A 16,866-nucleotide genomic window follows, 5' to 3' on the forward strand; every position below is an offset into this window, starting at 1 on the left:
CCGCAGGCTCCAATGATTGGACGCGTTGCAGATGGTATGAACACTCATTTGGTTTGTTGACAGTATCCTCCATACAATGGATTGGGAAATACCCAATCGTTGGGCTATCGCTCGAGTACTCGTACTCGGATTGCCTTCTGCAAGACGTAGGACATTCTCCTCATTGTCTGGCGTCCTCGTCGTTCGCTTTCAATTCATGGTACCTCTCGTGAAACAACCAGTCTCACGTAACCTTCTGTGCACACGTGCGAAAATTGTATGATGAGGAGCATGCCTGTGCGGGAAATGTTCCTGGTACAAGCACGCAGAGCGGCGTGCCCCTTACAGTCCGCAGGTCCATACGCGAGGTGCATGTCGGCCAGTTCAACGTTTGAATACTCGTCCATCCTACTGCCTCGGGAACCGGTTCGCAAATGCTGACTTCCAGCGGGATCGCTGTTCACGCGACCTCCCGTTCAACATCCTCTACTGCATGACGAAGGCATTTCGGACCCTGCAATGCTGTGTGATTCCGATTCGTCTTTGTGCCCCCTACACCTCCTGCAAGTTTGTCGCACTGGTAGTGAATCACCCTGTATTATTATTTTTATTTAAAAATTAAATATTCAATATATTTATGAAAATAATTAATTTGTTTTCCCAGAAACCTGCCAGCGTTTGCCCCCTACTAGTTTTTCAACATTAGGAGTCAAAGACTGGGAACATACAATTTTCAGTATGTCGGAAAGACGTTTATATGTCAATCTCAATCTATACGCCGTTTTATTTAATTTCATACATGAAAATAATTGCTTACATAAGTATGTACTCCCAAAGTAGCACATAATTTGCACAGCAAACTTTAATTTCTGGGTATCTTTCACCTAAGTAAGAATATATTTTTGGAATTCCTACTTCTCGACATTTGTCTTTCAAAAATGAATCATTTTGGAAATCAATAATTCCAGTTGAATCAAAGTAGGAGCTTTTTCTATTTCAAATGAAAAAGGTCCAACAAAAAGAGAAAACATATCTTCTAACTCTTTAAAATCATTAAAACGCTTATTAATTCGTTTTTGATTTCCTCAATTTTGTCACAATATTGTGATAAAGTGCAATTTTGATTTTGTGTTTTTAACTGCTCGCAAGTAGGAAAATGGGTCAAAACGTCTTTTTTAAATGATTTTTAAACAACGTTAGTTTTTGTACAAAACTTGCTATTGCATCATACGTGTTTGTTATTAACTTATTTTTACCTTGCAATGAAATGTTAAGATTATTGAGGTGGCTTGTAATATCAATTAAAAATGCCAAATCCTTAATCCACAAAGGATATTTTATAACTGATACATTTTCATTTTTCATTTCAAGAAAAACTGTTATTTCCTCCAAAAGCATATAAAATCTCTTTAAAATTTTGTGGCATGATAACCATCTAACTTCTGTATAATAAGGAAGATCGTCGAACTCAGATTCTAAATCTTTAAGAAGAGAAATAAATTGCCGATGGTTGAGTGCCCTCGCTCGAATAAAGTTGATTGTTTTTGTTACTGTTTTCAATACATCGTCCATTTTTAAAATTTTTAAACACAGAACTTGTTGATGAATAAGGCAGTGGACAGCCATGGTTTTCAGTTTATCTGGGTACTCCGCTTGTAATTTTCTAATCAATTTTGACACAAATCCTCGATTTTCACCTGTCATTGATTTAGCACCGTCGGTTGTTACAGACACAAGTCTGTCAAGTGGACGCTTACACTTTTCTAAAATGCTCCACACAGCAGCAAAAATATCTTTGCCAGTCATAGTTCCAAGAAGAAGGATAATTTCCAACAATTCTTCGGTGATCCTCATGTTATTATCGCAACCACAAAAAAATACATTAACTTGAGCAACATCTCGTATATCTGTACTTTCATCATTCGCAATTGAAAAGAACAAGACTTCTGTAGATATATCCTGTAGTTGTGAACTGATGTTATCTGCCATTTTGCTAATTCTCTCTTCCACTGTATTTCTTGATAGTGAAATATTGCGAAATGATTGCACTTTTTCAGGACAGACGATTTCAGCTGCTTTTATCATACATTCTTTAATTAACGAACCATCCGTGAACGATTTTGAACGTTTTGCTAACAAATAGCTTATTTCATAACTTTCTCTTATTACTGATTCATTAGTTTTCATGAATTTTGAAAATACTTTTTGTTGACTATGAAGTGTTTTCTTCTTTGTTTTTAATTTTTTTTTTTTTTTCTTATTTTTCCTTCGAAGCCCAAATATTGTTCCTTATGATTAGAGTTATAATGCTGCTTAATGTTGTAATCTTTAGCAACACTAATATTTTCCTTACAAATTAAGCATGTAATTTTACTGTTCACTTCCATACAAAAATAGTTCATCTCCCACTTTTCTTGGAATTTTCTTCCCTCGTTATCAATTTTTATTTTCTTGACTGGTGTTGAAAGTGACATTTCCTATATAAATTCTATAGTTGAAATTAAAATTATAAAATTAAAAAAATGATTACTTAGGTATTTGTTAAATTATAGATAGCAAACACAACACAACAGATCCCGACAAAGAAACTAGTACAAATGAAGTATCTTTTTTATAATATGTAATATTAGTTTAAATGTAAAAGAAATTTAGATTAAGATTTCTCCATTTAAAAAATATTTAAAAAATAAAATATAACTCTTTTATTTTTAAAGAAATAAACTAAAAAGTTATAATGTTATTTAAAGATAATAATTTAAATTTTCATTCATTTGAAATTACTATTTATATTTTTAGTTCTTTCTAATCAAGCCTCCATCGATCCAGTTTTTTTTTAAAAATTATTATAAATTAAAATGATTAATTTTATTTATTTTTTACAGAGGTTTTTTAATCCTTATATTCTAGAATTATAAATAGGTACTTTTTAATTGTTTACTTTAACATTTTATTTTTGGGCATTGCGGGCCACAAAAATTTTGTCGCAGGCCACCAGTTTGATACCCTAGACTTAACTGATGCTAGAAAGGTTGTTCTGCTGCATTTATATCCACAACTGTGGTCATTTGATTTGCAACATTGTGGGACAAACCATTTGTGTGCACAGCAGGGGTGTACCTAATAAAGTGGCAGCACAGTGTATATCCGTATCTCACTTTAAAAAGTCCATCAACCCCTAGATGTTATCTTTGTCCACTTAAGTGCATCTTTCAATATAATTAATGATTTAGCTGTGAGGACACAGTGAAATTGTCTGGTATTTTGCCCAGGCATGACAAAAGAAAATTTATTTTATCAGCCTTGTCAAATGTCATACTTAAAATTTTATCCTACAGTCTTATTTCTCCACTGCTCACATAAAAGAGTTGCTTGCTGATGCTATCAAGGCAATAGGTTTTTTTGGGGGTGGAGCGATACATACATACATACAAATATAATTTAATAGCTGCTATAAGCAAATTCTATTAATACATACAGTAACCTAGAAAGTGAGGAGGGGAGTGCAAGACCTGTTTGTCGAGATGGTGGGGTAGAATCACAACACGTATAGTGAGTCTTGCAACTGGCCTCAAGTAATTCAGCAAGTAGTACTTATATAAAAAGAATTAATACACAATGAAATTGAATAAGGGAGTATTAAATATTAACTATGGGTTGCAGAAGGGTCTGAAGCTATCCAATCATGAAGAGATCCCTATCCCATCTGCATCTCCTAAACTAAGCTTATTGACAACCAACTGGAATCCTGAACCACTGTCTAAATGTCTACTCCTCACTTTCTCATTATGTAATCTGTTTTAGGGAGCTAACTGTATGGTTATTGAACAAAAAAGGATGAGCTGCTAGTATAGGACTAAGGTGACTGATGAATAATTTAGACTTAAAATCTCTCACTGTAGAAGGACAGGGCAGCCAAGGCTTGCTATTAGTATAAGTCATATAGTGCAAGGAAGCCTTAGGCTTTGCAACACTGGCCAAAAAAATAATAATAAAATAAAACAATTAATTAAATAAATAAAAATGAAAATAGATAAATAATAAAATGAACTACCTATTTTATTCCCTTCTCACATAGGGGTCTGTCCAGCTAACTTTTGAATTTCCCCAATCTGTCAGCCTCAACTGCCCACATGGAGACAACTCATTCCAGTAATTAACAACTTGCTGGCTAAAAAATACTTCTTGCAATTCATTTAAAATCTTTTTCTCCATAATTTGAATTTATTGCCCCTAGTTCTGGAATCATTTATAAGAGTGAAAATTCTCCACCCTCATTCTTACTTTCACCCTTAAGAGCCTTATACGTGTTTGTCAGGTCTCCTCTAAGGTTTCTGTTTTCCAATCTCTCTAGCCCACATATTTGCAGTCTTTCCTCATATGCATGCCCTTTTACCAATCTTATCAGGCATGTTTCCTACCTTTAGACCCATTCAAGAAGATCAGTGTCTTTTTTAGGTGCCGTCTTCATACTTGAACACTGTATCCCAAGTGGTGGTAAGAAATTGTCTTATACACTGGGATTATGACCTCCCCTCCCTCCCTGTCTCTACAAGCAAATGTATGATAAATCATTGGTAGGATACCCTAGGTCAGTGGTTTTCAACCTTTTTTTAATAATGGCACCCCTAAGTAATTTATTTTATTTTGTGGCACCCCTACTCAATTTTTTGCCTGTTAGATTTGATTGTCTCTCTGTATATATATTTTGTGTTCTTACTGAAGTCTATAAAAATGATACTATAATAATTAATGATAAACACCAGCCAAGAAATTGAACTGAAAATTTACTATAAAATAAAACAATATACAATGAAATGTTTCATTGTTTTATCGCTTTTAACCCAGTTTTTTTTAGCTAATTTTACTGCTTTTAACTATATTTTAAATTATATTGTAACTATAATTTAATCAGTGTTTTTATTTTCATCACATTTCATTGTATATTGTTTTATTTTATAGTAAATTTTCAGTTCAATTTCTTGGCTGGTGTTTATCATTAATTATTATAGTATGGAAATTCCCAGCCCCATAGGCCTGTTTGAAGATATATAAAAATGATATTTGGTAAAGTTTACTGTATTAGGTACCTGTCAGTCGTGCAAATAAAATTTATTAATATATATAACTAATATTAACGATTTTTAAATATAAATCAAAATTAATGCCAGTAGCATGGCAAAACTGTTGAGCGAAAAATAATAAATTAAACAATAATTAATCAACAGGGAAGGAAAAGAAAAGGTAAGACTAAAAATTGTAGCAGAAAATCTCCAAATAAATTTAGAAAATCCAATTCAAAATAATAAATCAATTTTAAAATTTAGAGCCAATTACGTAAGGATTTCGCGGCACCCTCCTCGTAAGGTGCCAGTTCTGAATTAGATGAAATATCACAAATAGAGACTAAACTAACTACAATAAAATAAAATAAAACCAAAATAACAAAAATAGACTGACCATTATGCCCCATATCAACAGAGAACCACAAGGCCAATAATGGTTAGGGAATCGCTAGACAAATCGTCACAAAGGTGAACCGATCTAAAGATCAGATGCCACCCGATCCCCCAATCGAACTGCCAATGCAGAGGATTTGAATAGCAGTGGTCCTTATGCAACGAAAAATAAAAATATAAAACAGACAGACTAGCACTCTAGCACAGAGACACACCACTGACAATGTAAGCTTAACCAGCTTATATAGACAAAAAAATAAAATACTATAGATTTTAGATTATAGTACAGGAGCAGCATAAGCACATCAAACCCACTACTACCATTTTATCTACATATATTAGCATAATGAAATAGTTAAAAAATAAAAATAAAAATTTTAAAAATAAATAAATAAATATGAAGCTATCATTAGAGGCAGAAAAATGCACATTCCTCCATATGATGCCCGATGTATAACCGATATTAATGATTTTTTTTTTTTTTTTTTTATGAAAACCCCAAACACGAAAGGTATCAAAAACCTATAATACTTAGTACCGTGCATGGGTTGAAGGAGAAGTATGGGGGGGGGGGGGGGTGCCGGAAACTGCTCTAGAGACTAAACATGGGTTTCACCACTTCAAGCCTCCAATAAGCAAAGTGGTGGTATTTCACCGGTTGATGAAAGTCATCTACCACCTCAAAATTAATGCCAGTTGCATGGCAAAACTGTTGAGCAAAAAATAATAAATTAAACAATAATTAATCAACAGGGAAGGAAAAGAAAAGGTAAGACTAAAAATTGTAGCAGAAAATCTCCAAATAATTTTTTTTTTTTTTTAACTATTTCATTATGCTAATATATGTATATATATATATATATATTGTGTTCTTACTGGACTATAAAAAATGATATTTAGTACTAAAGTTTACTGTAATAAGTCAAAGAGTGCAATGTTAATGTTATTGTACAATGGACAATTCAGCATTATACGTGCATGAAATTATATTAGTTAATTTTATTATATGGTATCTATCTGTAGGGAATTAGGTATATAAGGACCAAGCAAGTTAGTAAAAGAAAACTAGCTTTAGTCTGGATGGCCTATATTCTAAAGGTGAAAGCTAATAATAGAATTTAGAATAGTGAATATAACATTCTTGGTCATCGGTCTGCTACATCGTCAGGGGCTTTGAGCAGACCGATAGTCAGACTAAAAGAATGTCTGATACTTACTCATTTCTGTTGCCCCATACCAGTTCTGCCTGAGTTTAAATCTTAGGTGATTGTAAAGAAAATAAATGCAAAATGGTAATAAGTATTAAGTTTAAATTTTGTAAAATTACTGTCAGAATCAGCAAACTGAGATCATCATCATCAGCCATTTTCAATCCACTGCAGGATGAAGACCTCTCCAGCAACTTTCCAGTTCCTTCTGTTTTGAGCACTGGCCATCCATTTACTACCCACAAACTCATGAATTTCATCTATTCATCTCCGCCTTTGTCTTCCAGGTTTTCTTCTAGCTCCTCTTGGGTACCATTCTGTTATTTTCTTAGTCCATCTGTCATCATGTCTTCGAGCTATGTGTCCTGCCCAAGACCATTTTAGTTTTTTAGTTTTGATAAGAATGTCCTTTACTTGAGTTTGCTGCCTAATCCATGTGTTTCTCTTCTTATCTAACAGTCTGATTCCCAATATAATTTGTTCCATTCTTCGCTGTGTAGTTCTCAACTTCTCTTCCATTCTTTTGGTGAGTGCCCAAGTTTCACTTCCATAAGTCATGGTGGGGAGTATACATTGGTTCATTATTTTTGTGATATTGCTCTTCAGTATGTGATTATATTTCCTCAATGCTATCCATCCAAAATTTATTCTTCTCTTGACTTCCAGCCATTTATCATTATTACAGCTAATAACTTGTCCCAGATAAGTATATGACTCCACCTTTTCAATTACTGCTCCTTCAATCATTATTTCCCTTTCTGTGGCATACTTGTTCATCATTACTTTTGTTTTAGCCATATTCATCTTTAGTCCAAAATCCTTACTAACTGTGCATAACTGATTAAGATTTTCCTCTAATTCTTTAGGATCGTGGCTTATGACCACAATATCATCTGCAAATTGTAAAAGGCGCCTCCGTAGCCAGGTGGGAAGGAGCAGCAGTGCGTAGCACACGCTTCTTGATTAGACCGGGGTTCGAGCCCGTCACCACCAAATACGGAGGATGCGGAAAGGTCATTCAGGGAATGACCACCGCATATCCCGGAGCAATATGGCCTTAGTTGCTAATGCTCCTAAAAAAAAAAAACCAAATAACAACAGCAAATTGTAAATGGTTTAGGTACTCTCCGTTCACATTGACTCCTTTCTGCAACCAGTCTAATCTTCTGAAAGCTTGCTCAAGGGCAGCAGTAAACAGCTTCAGAGATATTGTTTCTCCTTGTCGAACTCCTTTCTCGATTTTAAATTTCCTACTGTCTTTGTCTAGTCTAATAAAGGAGGTAGCACTCTCATATATTTTCTTCAAAATCATAATATATGGGGTATCTATGCCTTGTCTTTCCAGTGCCCGAAACATTGCCTTATGCTGTATGCAGTCAAATGCCTTTTCATAATCCACAAATGCCAGGCATAATGGTGTTTTATATTCATTTGCTTTCTCCATTAGCTGTGACATTACGTGAAGGTGATCCATAGTTGAGAATCCTGTCCTAAAGTCAGCTTGCTCTTTCGTTTGATTCTCATCAAGTATTTTTCTAATCTGTTAGTAATGACCCTTGTGAACAACTTGTAGATGTGGGATAACAATCTAATTGGTCTATAATTTCCAATTTCTGATTTATCTCCTTTCTTATGCAGCAAAACTATGATTGCATTATTCCACTGCTTAGGCGTCACACCTTTTCTAATGCACTTTGTGAAGAGCCTTGCCAGTTTTTGTGTTATGTCTCTTCCTCCCAATTTTAACAACTCTACAGTAACTTCATCTTCCCCCGGGGCTTTCTGATTCTTCATTTTCTTCAATGCATGTTCTACCTCATCAGGAAGAATATTGGGTATGTCGTATGTGTTGCTACTTTGCAATCCATCTTCCCACTGCTGGCATCATTCCCCTGCTCCTTGTATAATTCTCTATAGTAGTCTTCTGCTATTTGAATTATGCCTTCTCTGCTGTTTATAAGTACGCCATCGCTATTCTTCAGTTTCAGTATCGTTTGTCTTTCTGTATTACTGCTCATGGCTGCTGATTTAAATCCTTTGTTTTTCCTTAATGCTTGTTCTACTTTTCTTGTGTTAAATCTTCTTATGTCCTCTCTGAGTCTCTTTCTAATGGCTTTGCATAACTCAGTATACTCAATTTTCTCCCTGTCAGTGTTTTTCTTGCTCTTCATTTGTCGTCTTCGGTTCATCATGACAAGTGTTTCTTGACTAATTTTTTTCTTCTTTGGATTTCTTTTTCCCTATAGGTTTCTTGGGCTTTATCACTTTCAGAAAGTTGTATTATTCCTCATCGATATCTTGGTCCTGAGCAGTCTGCAGAAGCTCAAACTTGTTCTTAAGTTTCAGTACATATTGCTTTTTCTCCTCTTCTGTTATCTCAAAGACCTTTGTATTATTTACTCGAGTCAGTTTTTTCCTTTCCTACATCTATATCAAGTGTACATCTTACCATTCTGTGATCACTTCCAACATTTACCTTATTCAGGACAGTAACATCATTCACAATATATCTTCTGTTAGTGAGGATGAAGTCGATTTCATTAGTTGTTAATCCATTTGGACTCTTCCATGTCCACTTTCTGTTCACCCTTTTCTTGAAAAACGTGTTCATTACTGACGGTCCTTGAGATTCTGCAAATTCCACAAGTCTTTCACCTCTTTTATTTCTTTCACCAATTCCAAAATTTCCTATAGTTCCTCTTTCTGCACTGTTTTGCCTTTTTCCAACCTTAGCATTGAAGTCCCCCATAATAATAGTGTAGTGGGTTTTCTGCTCATCTAGAAGACTCTCAATTTCGGTGTACATTTCTTCAACCTCTTCATCATCATGGCTCGATGTTGGTGCATAAATCATTATAATCTTTAGTTTGTACCTCTTAGAAATCTTGAGTATTAGTCTTGACACCCTTGATGATGTACTTTTGAATCCCAAAATATTGGTTTTAATATCTTTATGGACCAGAAACCCAACTCCACCTTCACTCCTTTCACTGTTTCCATTGGTGTACAGCAGATTTCCACTTGATAAACTTATAAGTGATTCATTTCTTCTTCTTGTTTCAGCCAAACCGATGATATTCCAATTCACATTTTCTAATTCCTTTTCCAGCTCTAATATCCTGTCTTCACCGATGAGTGATCTTAAGTTATAACAGGCCAAGTTCAGTTTCCATGCATGGCAGCCTGGTCGTACCCAGAGATTCTTAGCACCCTCTGTTTCCACTCTGATCCTCTCGCTGCTGTAAGAGGGAGAGTGAAAGCTGCTGGGGACTGAGGGCCATTTGTTTTGTCGTGCTGTCATATGCTGGAGGGTTTGGTCTTTTCCTCTTCACGCTGACCAGGCGTCTTGAAGAGAACCACTCTACACATTCGTTTCCACCTAAGTGACGTAACAGGGCTTACCATCGAGAAGGTGTGCATGAGTGAATTTTAGGGAGGCAGGCCAACCGGACTTCTCCTAAATCTTCTGTAATAGAGAGATATTGGATCCATCAGTGTTTTAGGCTGAGTGTCTGATAACACACAGGATACCTGTTCCCCTCTAAGCCCCGCAAACTGAGATAGGCGACACAAAGCCCAACGGGTATATATCAGCTTAAATGCGAATAGGCCCCTACTTCCTGCTTGTTCTGTAGGGGTCAGACTGAAAACGAGATCATATTCCCTTCTTCAGGTTGTTTTATGTGCTAACTAAATTGTAATGTACAGCTGCGCCCTTCATGAACTGTGGCATGCATGATGGTGAAATTTCTGTAGGCAGTATGCCCTATGTCAATGTAAATGTTCTGATGGCCTATAGAGGGTTTTTGGATGTTAATCTGAGTTAATGTGGGGGAGGGAGTGCCTATGAAGGCAGTAGGAACCTATATGAACGAAAATATGTGTTAATGCAAATAAAAGAAGTTTGTTAATGAAAAAAATAGTAAATAAATAAAATAGGAAAATGCTGTCCTCTAGACAAAGGCTGGTATAGCTTTTAAAAGCTATACTGGCTTTAACCAGTAATAACAAACTTCTTTATCCCACCAAGTAAGACAGTAAATATGGAGAACTGTGCATGCACATTTTGGATCATTTGGTTAAAATAATTAACCATGTAAAGCCTCGCTATTTGAGAAAAAGGGACCTAGTACTTGTATTGTGAGAATGCTAGGCTGCACTCTGCACTGATTATCATGGAATTGTAGAGATAACCCTGTCCTTATTTTCCCAGTCTAATTCTTGTTCTTTAAAATCAAATTCATCCTAAATGGATGATGATTTGATGCTGTACAGGACATTAAAAAATAATAATGAAACATATTCACATTTTCCCTAACATCAATTTTCTTAAAATTGACTTACTCTTCAAACTTGATTATGATAAATATGCGATGGATAAATGTAATAAATCCTTATTGCAGTATAAATAAAAGTGCAAGGGGGCTAAGGTATGTGTGAAAGAGCCTAGACAAAGATCCTTGGAATAATTTGAGAATTATCAAGGTCATGGAAAATATTAAGTATGAAAAGATAGCAGTTGTAAATGAAATTAGACCTGAAATGCTGAAAGCTGGATGAAAGATAATGTATTGGTAATTACATCACATTATCCACATAATTTTCCAAAGGACAAGTTTCAGAAGATTGGAGCAAAGCATTAATTGTACCAATATATGAAAAGGGAAATAAAGCTGAATGTGACAGGTAAAGATGAATTTCACTCCTTAGCGTACTAGGCAAAATCTATGAAAGTATCTTAAAAATAATGTTGAGTGAAACCCTGGAGAAGAATGGTCAGATTTTAGGACTAAACAGTGGATGCCAAGATATATGCTGTATATTTAGAATTTATTGATTTTGAAGAAAAAAAAAAATACCTAGGAATGTGCTCTTTCAAATTTTAAAAAAATTGCCATAAAGGATAATCTTTTAACACATTCAGTGCTGCTTGACCTAAGTATGATTTGGGTGGAATGAAACCCAGATTACCGAATAGAAAACCTGAGTTCATTTATTAGTGCTCACCAAAGACTGACTAACTCAGCCACGGTGTGAAGGAAGCTCAAAATTGTCTCTTCCCTCATCAATGTAATATTAAGTGAAACAAAAATGAGAATAGGAGCATGTCATACAGCAAGTAGCTAACAAAGTATAACAGACAAACAGAATGAGCCAGCATATCAGGATGCTTTATTGTGGGGGAATTTTATTTCCCATATATGAGGGGTTTCCGAAAAGTAAGGTAACAAATTTTTTTTCTTAATAATGGTAAAAGGGAATAAGATGAAACACAGTGGACAGATAGACCCATTAATAACGTTCAAAAAGACTGGCAGTCTTTTTGAATGTTATCAAAGGGAGGAACAATCAATGCATAGCTTTACTGTGTGCAATGTTGGAAAAACTGAAAGCCAACATTCAACGCAAACGACCAGGACTCCTGACAAGCGACATGATTTTGTTGTTCAACAACGCAACTCTACACACTGCCCACACCACTCGTGAGTGGTTGCACCGTAATCGTTGGGAAACTCTGTAACATCCCCTCTACAACCCAGACTTAGCACCTTCAGACTTACATTTGTTCGGCCCTCTGAAAAAACACCTTTCAGGAAAGCATTTCACCACGAATGAGGAAGTTCATCAGGTTGTGCAATGATGGTTACTGCGTGTGGGCATGGACTTCTTCAGTACTGGTATTCATAAACTGATCCATCGTTGGTAAAAATGCATCACTAAAACTGGAGACTTTGTGGAGAAGTAGTGCATGTTCACTTATTTTTTGGTGTGTAATTTCAACTTCGTATTATTAAACATCATCAAAAGAAAAGATGTGTTACCTTACTTTTCGGAAACCCCTCGTATTAACTAGTATTTGTGTATTAGTCAGTTACTTGGTAGCAGAACATTTCTGGTCATTGGCTACCTGCCTGCTTTCTGCATCAGCTATTGAAATGCCACAGGGAAAAGTAATCAGAATAAACTCCCCCTGGTGTTGTGCAAGTCTAATGTTTGAATAAATATCAATAATGATTGGACAAATCATTAGAAGGGTTCATCCCAAGTGATAATTTTTTTTTTTTTTTTTTTGGCTGATGCTGTATAAAGTTGCGTCATCTTTGCCAATACTCAGTGCTTTTTTTGTAACAAAATAGGTGCCGGTACTCATTCTTTGCTATCAGGAAAAATTTTAAATTAAAAGGACATGAAAGGTACAGTACTCTAAAAAAGTATTTCCTGATATTGTTACTTTAATAGTAATGTTTTTGGAATAAGTACAAATTAAGTATATTAACACAGTTTATTAAGCATAAATTTATTATTCAAGTATATAAAAAATAAGTAAAATGTGTAAAAAATAATAAGTAAAAATTAGTAAAAATAATTTCATAATAAAGTTTTTATTGAGTTCTCATCCAACACGCTATGCCGACTTCTTTTCTCACTGTTTGTGTCTGTTGATGAATGACGTTTCTGAAGCAGCCATGAAGCGACATATTTGCTGGATCGAAGTGTCACCAGTGGGCCTACAATTTTAAGAAATAGTAGTGAAGAAATTTTTTGTCATCAACAAAGCTCTGGTTGGACTGACGATCAGATTCATTTGTGAAAATCCTCATTCATATTCACTCGATGAAATTGGTATCGTACTCAGAGCGTTCATCAAATGCTCTTCAATTTTTTCGAAACCTTCTTTTCAATTAGGTATTCTCGAAATCCACAAATTTTATCTCTTTCATTTAATTGAAGCCTAATTGACAATTTTCTAACTTCATTTTCGCCAAATGCCAGCATTTCGCGTTTAGAAGGTTTAATACCTTCATTGTCCTCATTTTCCTTCTTTCGTCATCAATATTGTCACTAGTTCTTAAATTTGATTTTTTTTTAACTGTCCAAAATGTAATTGTCATTCGGATATTCAGCTACTGTGACCGTGTAAACAGAGATAGGGAAAATGTGGATAATGCACTTCCGCGAAACAACAGATGATTATGTGTCGAAGTAAAATTAAATCACTCTCTCTCTCTCTCTCCTAATTCTTAAACTTGGCGCTTACAGTTGATTAACAGCGATGTCCAGCCTACAGCCCCTGCAGAAAGTGAATACAGCATTTTAAATTTTGCTAATTATCAAAAAAAAAAAAAATTCTCATTAAATGTTTTGTTTAGTAAATGTAATTGTGTATTGTGCTTAATAAAATTTTTGAATATTGTCAATTTTAGGTTCATCATTATTTTTATTTATTTACCTTATATTCATCTTAAGCAGTGATCCTTTCGGGTTGTAAATTTTCTAAAGTGAGCATTTAAAGGCAAAAGTAAGGTATTTTTTTGAAAAACAAAAGAAAGTCATATTTTTATGATTTTAATAAAATCTAAAATATAAAATAGTGACATAGAATTGTTACACATAAAAGTATTGGGAATTTGCATTTTTTATATATAGTCTGAAAATATAAAACGGTAACTGAAAACAGAAACTTCCTTTTACATGTAACAAGATATGGAAAATGTAACGCACTAATTTTTCTCGAATCACTCAGTGCAGTCCCTGAAAAAAATCTAACTTTGAATATGGTCCCTGTACGGGAAAAGGTTGGACGCCACTGTAGTAGAAGGTGAACCAGAGCCTATTAGGAATACCCCTTGATCTGCTCACCGTTGACCAGCACGACTTCTCCGCATGTGGGACAGGTGGTCGGATAGGTTTTACCAGGTACCCCTAAGTTGTACAATGGTAATCCCTTTAGCTCTCTCAATTCTTGCTTAGCAGCAGCACTAATTTCTTAAGTTGCCAGAAGGCCGAACAGTGGGTACCCAGTTAAGTCTCACCTAAGCTGTTCGTTATATGAAAATTTTCTTCGCTCAACAGAAACTATTTTAAATGTAATTTCCAGGGGGAATTTTAAAAAAAAAATTCCATAAAAGGAGTTCGTTAAACAGAAGTCCGACTGTGTAATTTAGAATTCTAAAAATGGTTATAAAGTTTTATATAGAAAATATCTTAACAATAGACAGTGAAAAATGCAAATTTAGTTAAATAACTAAGTTTATTTGAAAAGTAAGGTAAATGTGTGAAAAAATTTATGGAATATTACAAATTTTGAAGTGTACAGCATCCAAAAAAAAGCACTGCCAATACTAATACTAATGATTACAAAGATCAAGAATACTAATTCTTGATCTGATTGTCAAGCAGAGAACATCAGATAATAAAATTCTTCAAATAAAACAACCACTATCAATCAGTAATCACAGTATGTTAATGCAGGATTTATTCAATGAAATGGCTACTGACAAAAAAGCAAGGAAGAGAATTTTGTTTCACAAAGGGAGTTAAATGATCTTAAATATCTTTTGAATTATTTTTAATGGGACCAAGGAATAATTTTGCCACAAATGCAAGACAAGAAATGTTCAAGTTATTATTCTATAAGCTAAAAAGCTTTTCATGCAAAGAAGTATTTTTCAAGAGTTTTCAAAATATAGAACCAAAATGGAGGAACTGTGATCTTTGGCAGAACAGAAAAATTTATGGGATGATTATTGTTTCAATAAAGTAAATTAAAAGCTAATCTACATTATTAAATATAAATCTTTAATAATATCATGACCATGCATCATTATCTTTTCTTAACTTCAGATAGTTGCCACTCAAAGATGTTAAATAACAAGCATGCCTGAAATATGATTATAAAATTACATATATAACCTTTCTTTTATATAATAATAAATATTATTTTTTTCTCTTTCTAACCACAAAAATCAATGTTTTTACTCAAAACATTATTGGCTGTTGCAGTTAATTCTTTATTTAATTTAAGGATGTGCAGCTCTTATGAAAAAGTGTGTTCAGTGCCGTGCACAAATAGATAAAGTAATCCCCTTCATTGTATGTTGTGGAGGAACAGGTATGTACATTAATATTATATATATTATTATTATTAACCAACCTAAAAAGACGTATGCTGATTAAAGGTTTCATTTTGGTCAACTAAATTATTGTCTAGATCTTTTTAAGTTGTAGTGCTATTATTCCTTATGACTTTTGTTTTTTTTTTTTTGGGACCTCCAAAAATCCTTTCAGTAAAACCACACTGAATCGATCTTGACAGACCTTAAAAGTGTTTAATTTATCTTAATTAGGATTAATCTTTACATAAAATAAAATCAAACTCACAAAATATTCGTTTGCTTGTTTAACTAACTGTGTTAAATGAGCCACAAAAACTAAGGAAACGTCCATTCTCTTGATGAAATCTGCTGAAGATAGATTAGAGTGAAAGGAATATTAATGAAGCATTGGATGTTTGATATGGAAAGAACTTTGGTAAATTTAAGACATGGGATTGTTGAATGTAATATACAAAAAATCAGTTTTATTGGTATTTGATTTTAGTATTTAAAAGATTTATTTTTAGTTCATAAGAAGTGGATTCATTAATTAAAATCTTATTCATGGATTGTTGCTTATTAATAATAATGGCATCATTAAATGAGGTTAGGGGCTTTTGCATGGCTGACACTCAATTTGAGAATAATTAAAATTCATTAAATACTTTTATAGATTCATTTTAAGCACAAAGTTATTATATCTCTTAATAGCAAAAACTTATTAAAAATGCTGCTTTACCATTTCTTTGTCATTGTAGCATAAATTAATTTAAGTTAAATTTTAATTTTAAAAATTACAAACTTTTTGTTGGGGGCATTTACTTCATATTTGTTTAGCCTGTGCAAGTCAAAATTGTAAAAATTTTCCATTCATGTTTGTTTAGATCATACTTTTGCTTTGTGGGTAGGGTAGAACTCGTAAATACTGTGCAAGTGCTAGTGTCCCTTTTTCGAGGGATCCGCACTTGATGATCTCCAAAAAGATTGTATTTCAGTTGTTGACCACTATCCAGCCAAATACCAATGTATGTTCCTGTACAATCAAACACAGAAAGAAGTAATGAACAAATCATAAGAAATGCTATTGCCACCACTATCTACAGATTTAAGGGTTTATTTTATTTGAACATTGGGGTGTCTTAGTATACAGGTAATGATATTACACCGTCCTATGAATTTACCCTAATTGTATAATTTTCTCATTTTGTGATAAATAGTTTTATATAATTATGTTATTTTGCCAAGGACCAACTGACAGGAAAAGCATAGTCATTCTGAATTTTTCAGGCTACTGAAACAATAAATTTAAACTTTTTAATTGTTTATTTATTTTTATTTTATTTATTA

At 33.9% G+C, this 16,866-nt stretch overlaps 1 protein-coding gene across 2 annotated transcripts in view; it reads left to right on the plus strand.

The window, feature by feature from the left end:
* mib1 (E3 ubiquitin-protein ligase mind bomb 1) overlaps window positions 1–16,866 on the plus strand; it is a 501,099-nt gene that overhangs the window by 457,536 nt on the left and 26,697 nt on the right. For both annotated transcript variants that reach the window (XM_090372633.1, XM_090372634.1), the window contains one exon: window positions 15,450–15,536. In XM_090372633.1, coding sequence (XP_090228759.1) covers window positions 15,450–15,536 — 87 coding nt within the window. The remainder of the gene's footprint in view (window positions 1–15,449; window positions 15,537–16,866) is intronic.

This window comes from Mastigoproctus giganteus, chromosome 4 (genome assembly GCF_048544385.1).
Source record: "Mastigoproctus giganteus isolate SK-2022 chromosome 4, ASM4854438v1, whole genome shotgun sequence".
Lineage (NCBI taxonomy): Eukaryota > Metazoa > Arthropoda > Arachnida > Uropygi > Thelyphonidae > Mastigoproctus > Mastigoproctus giganteus.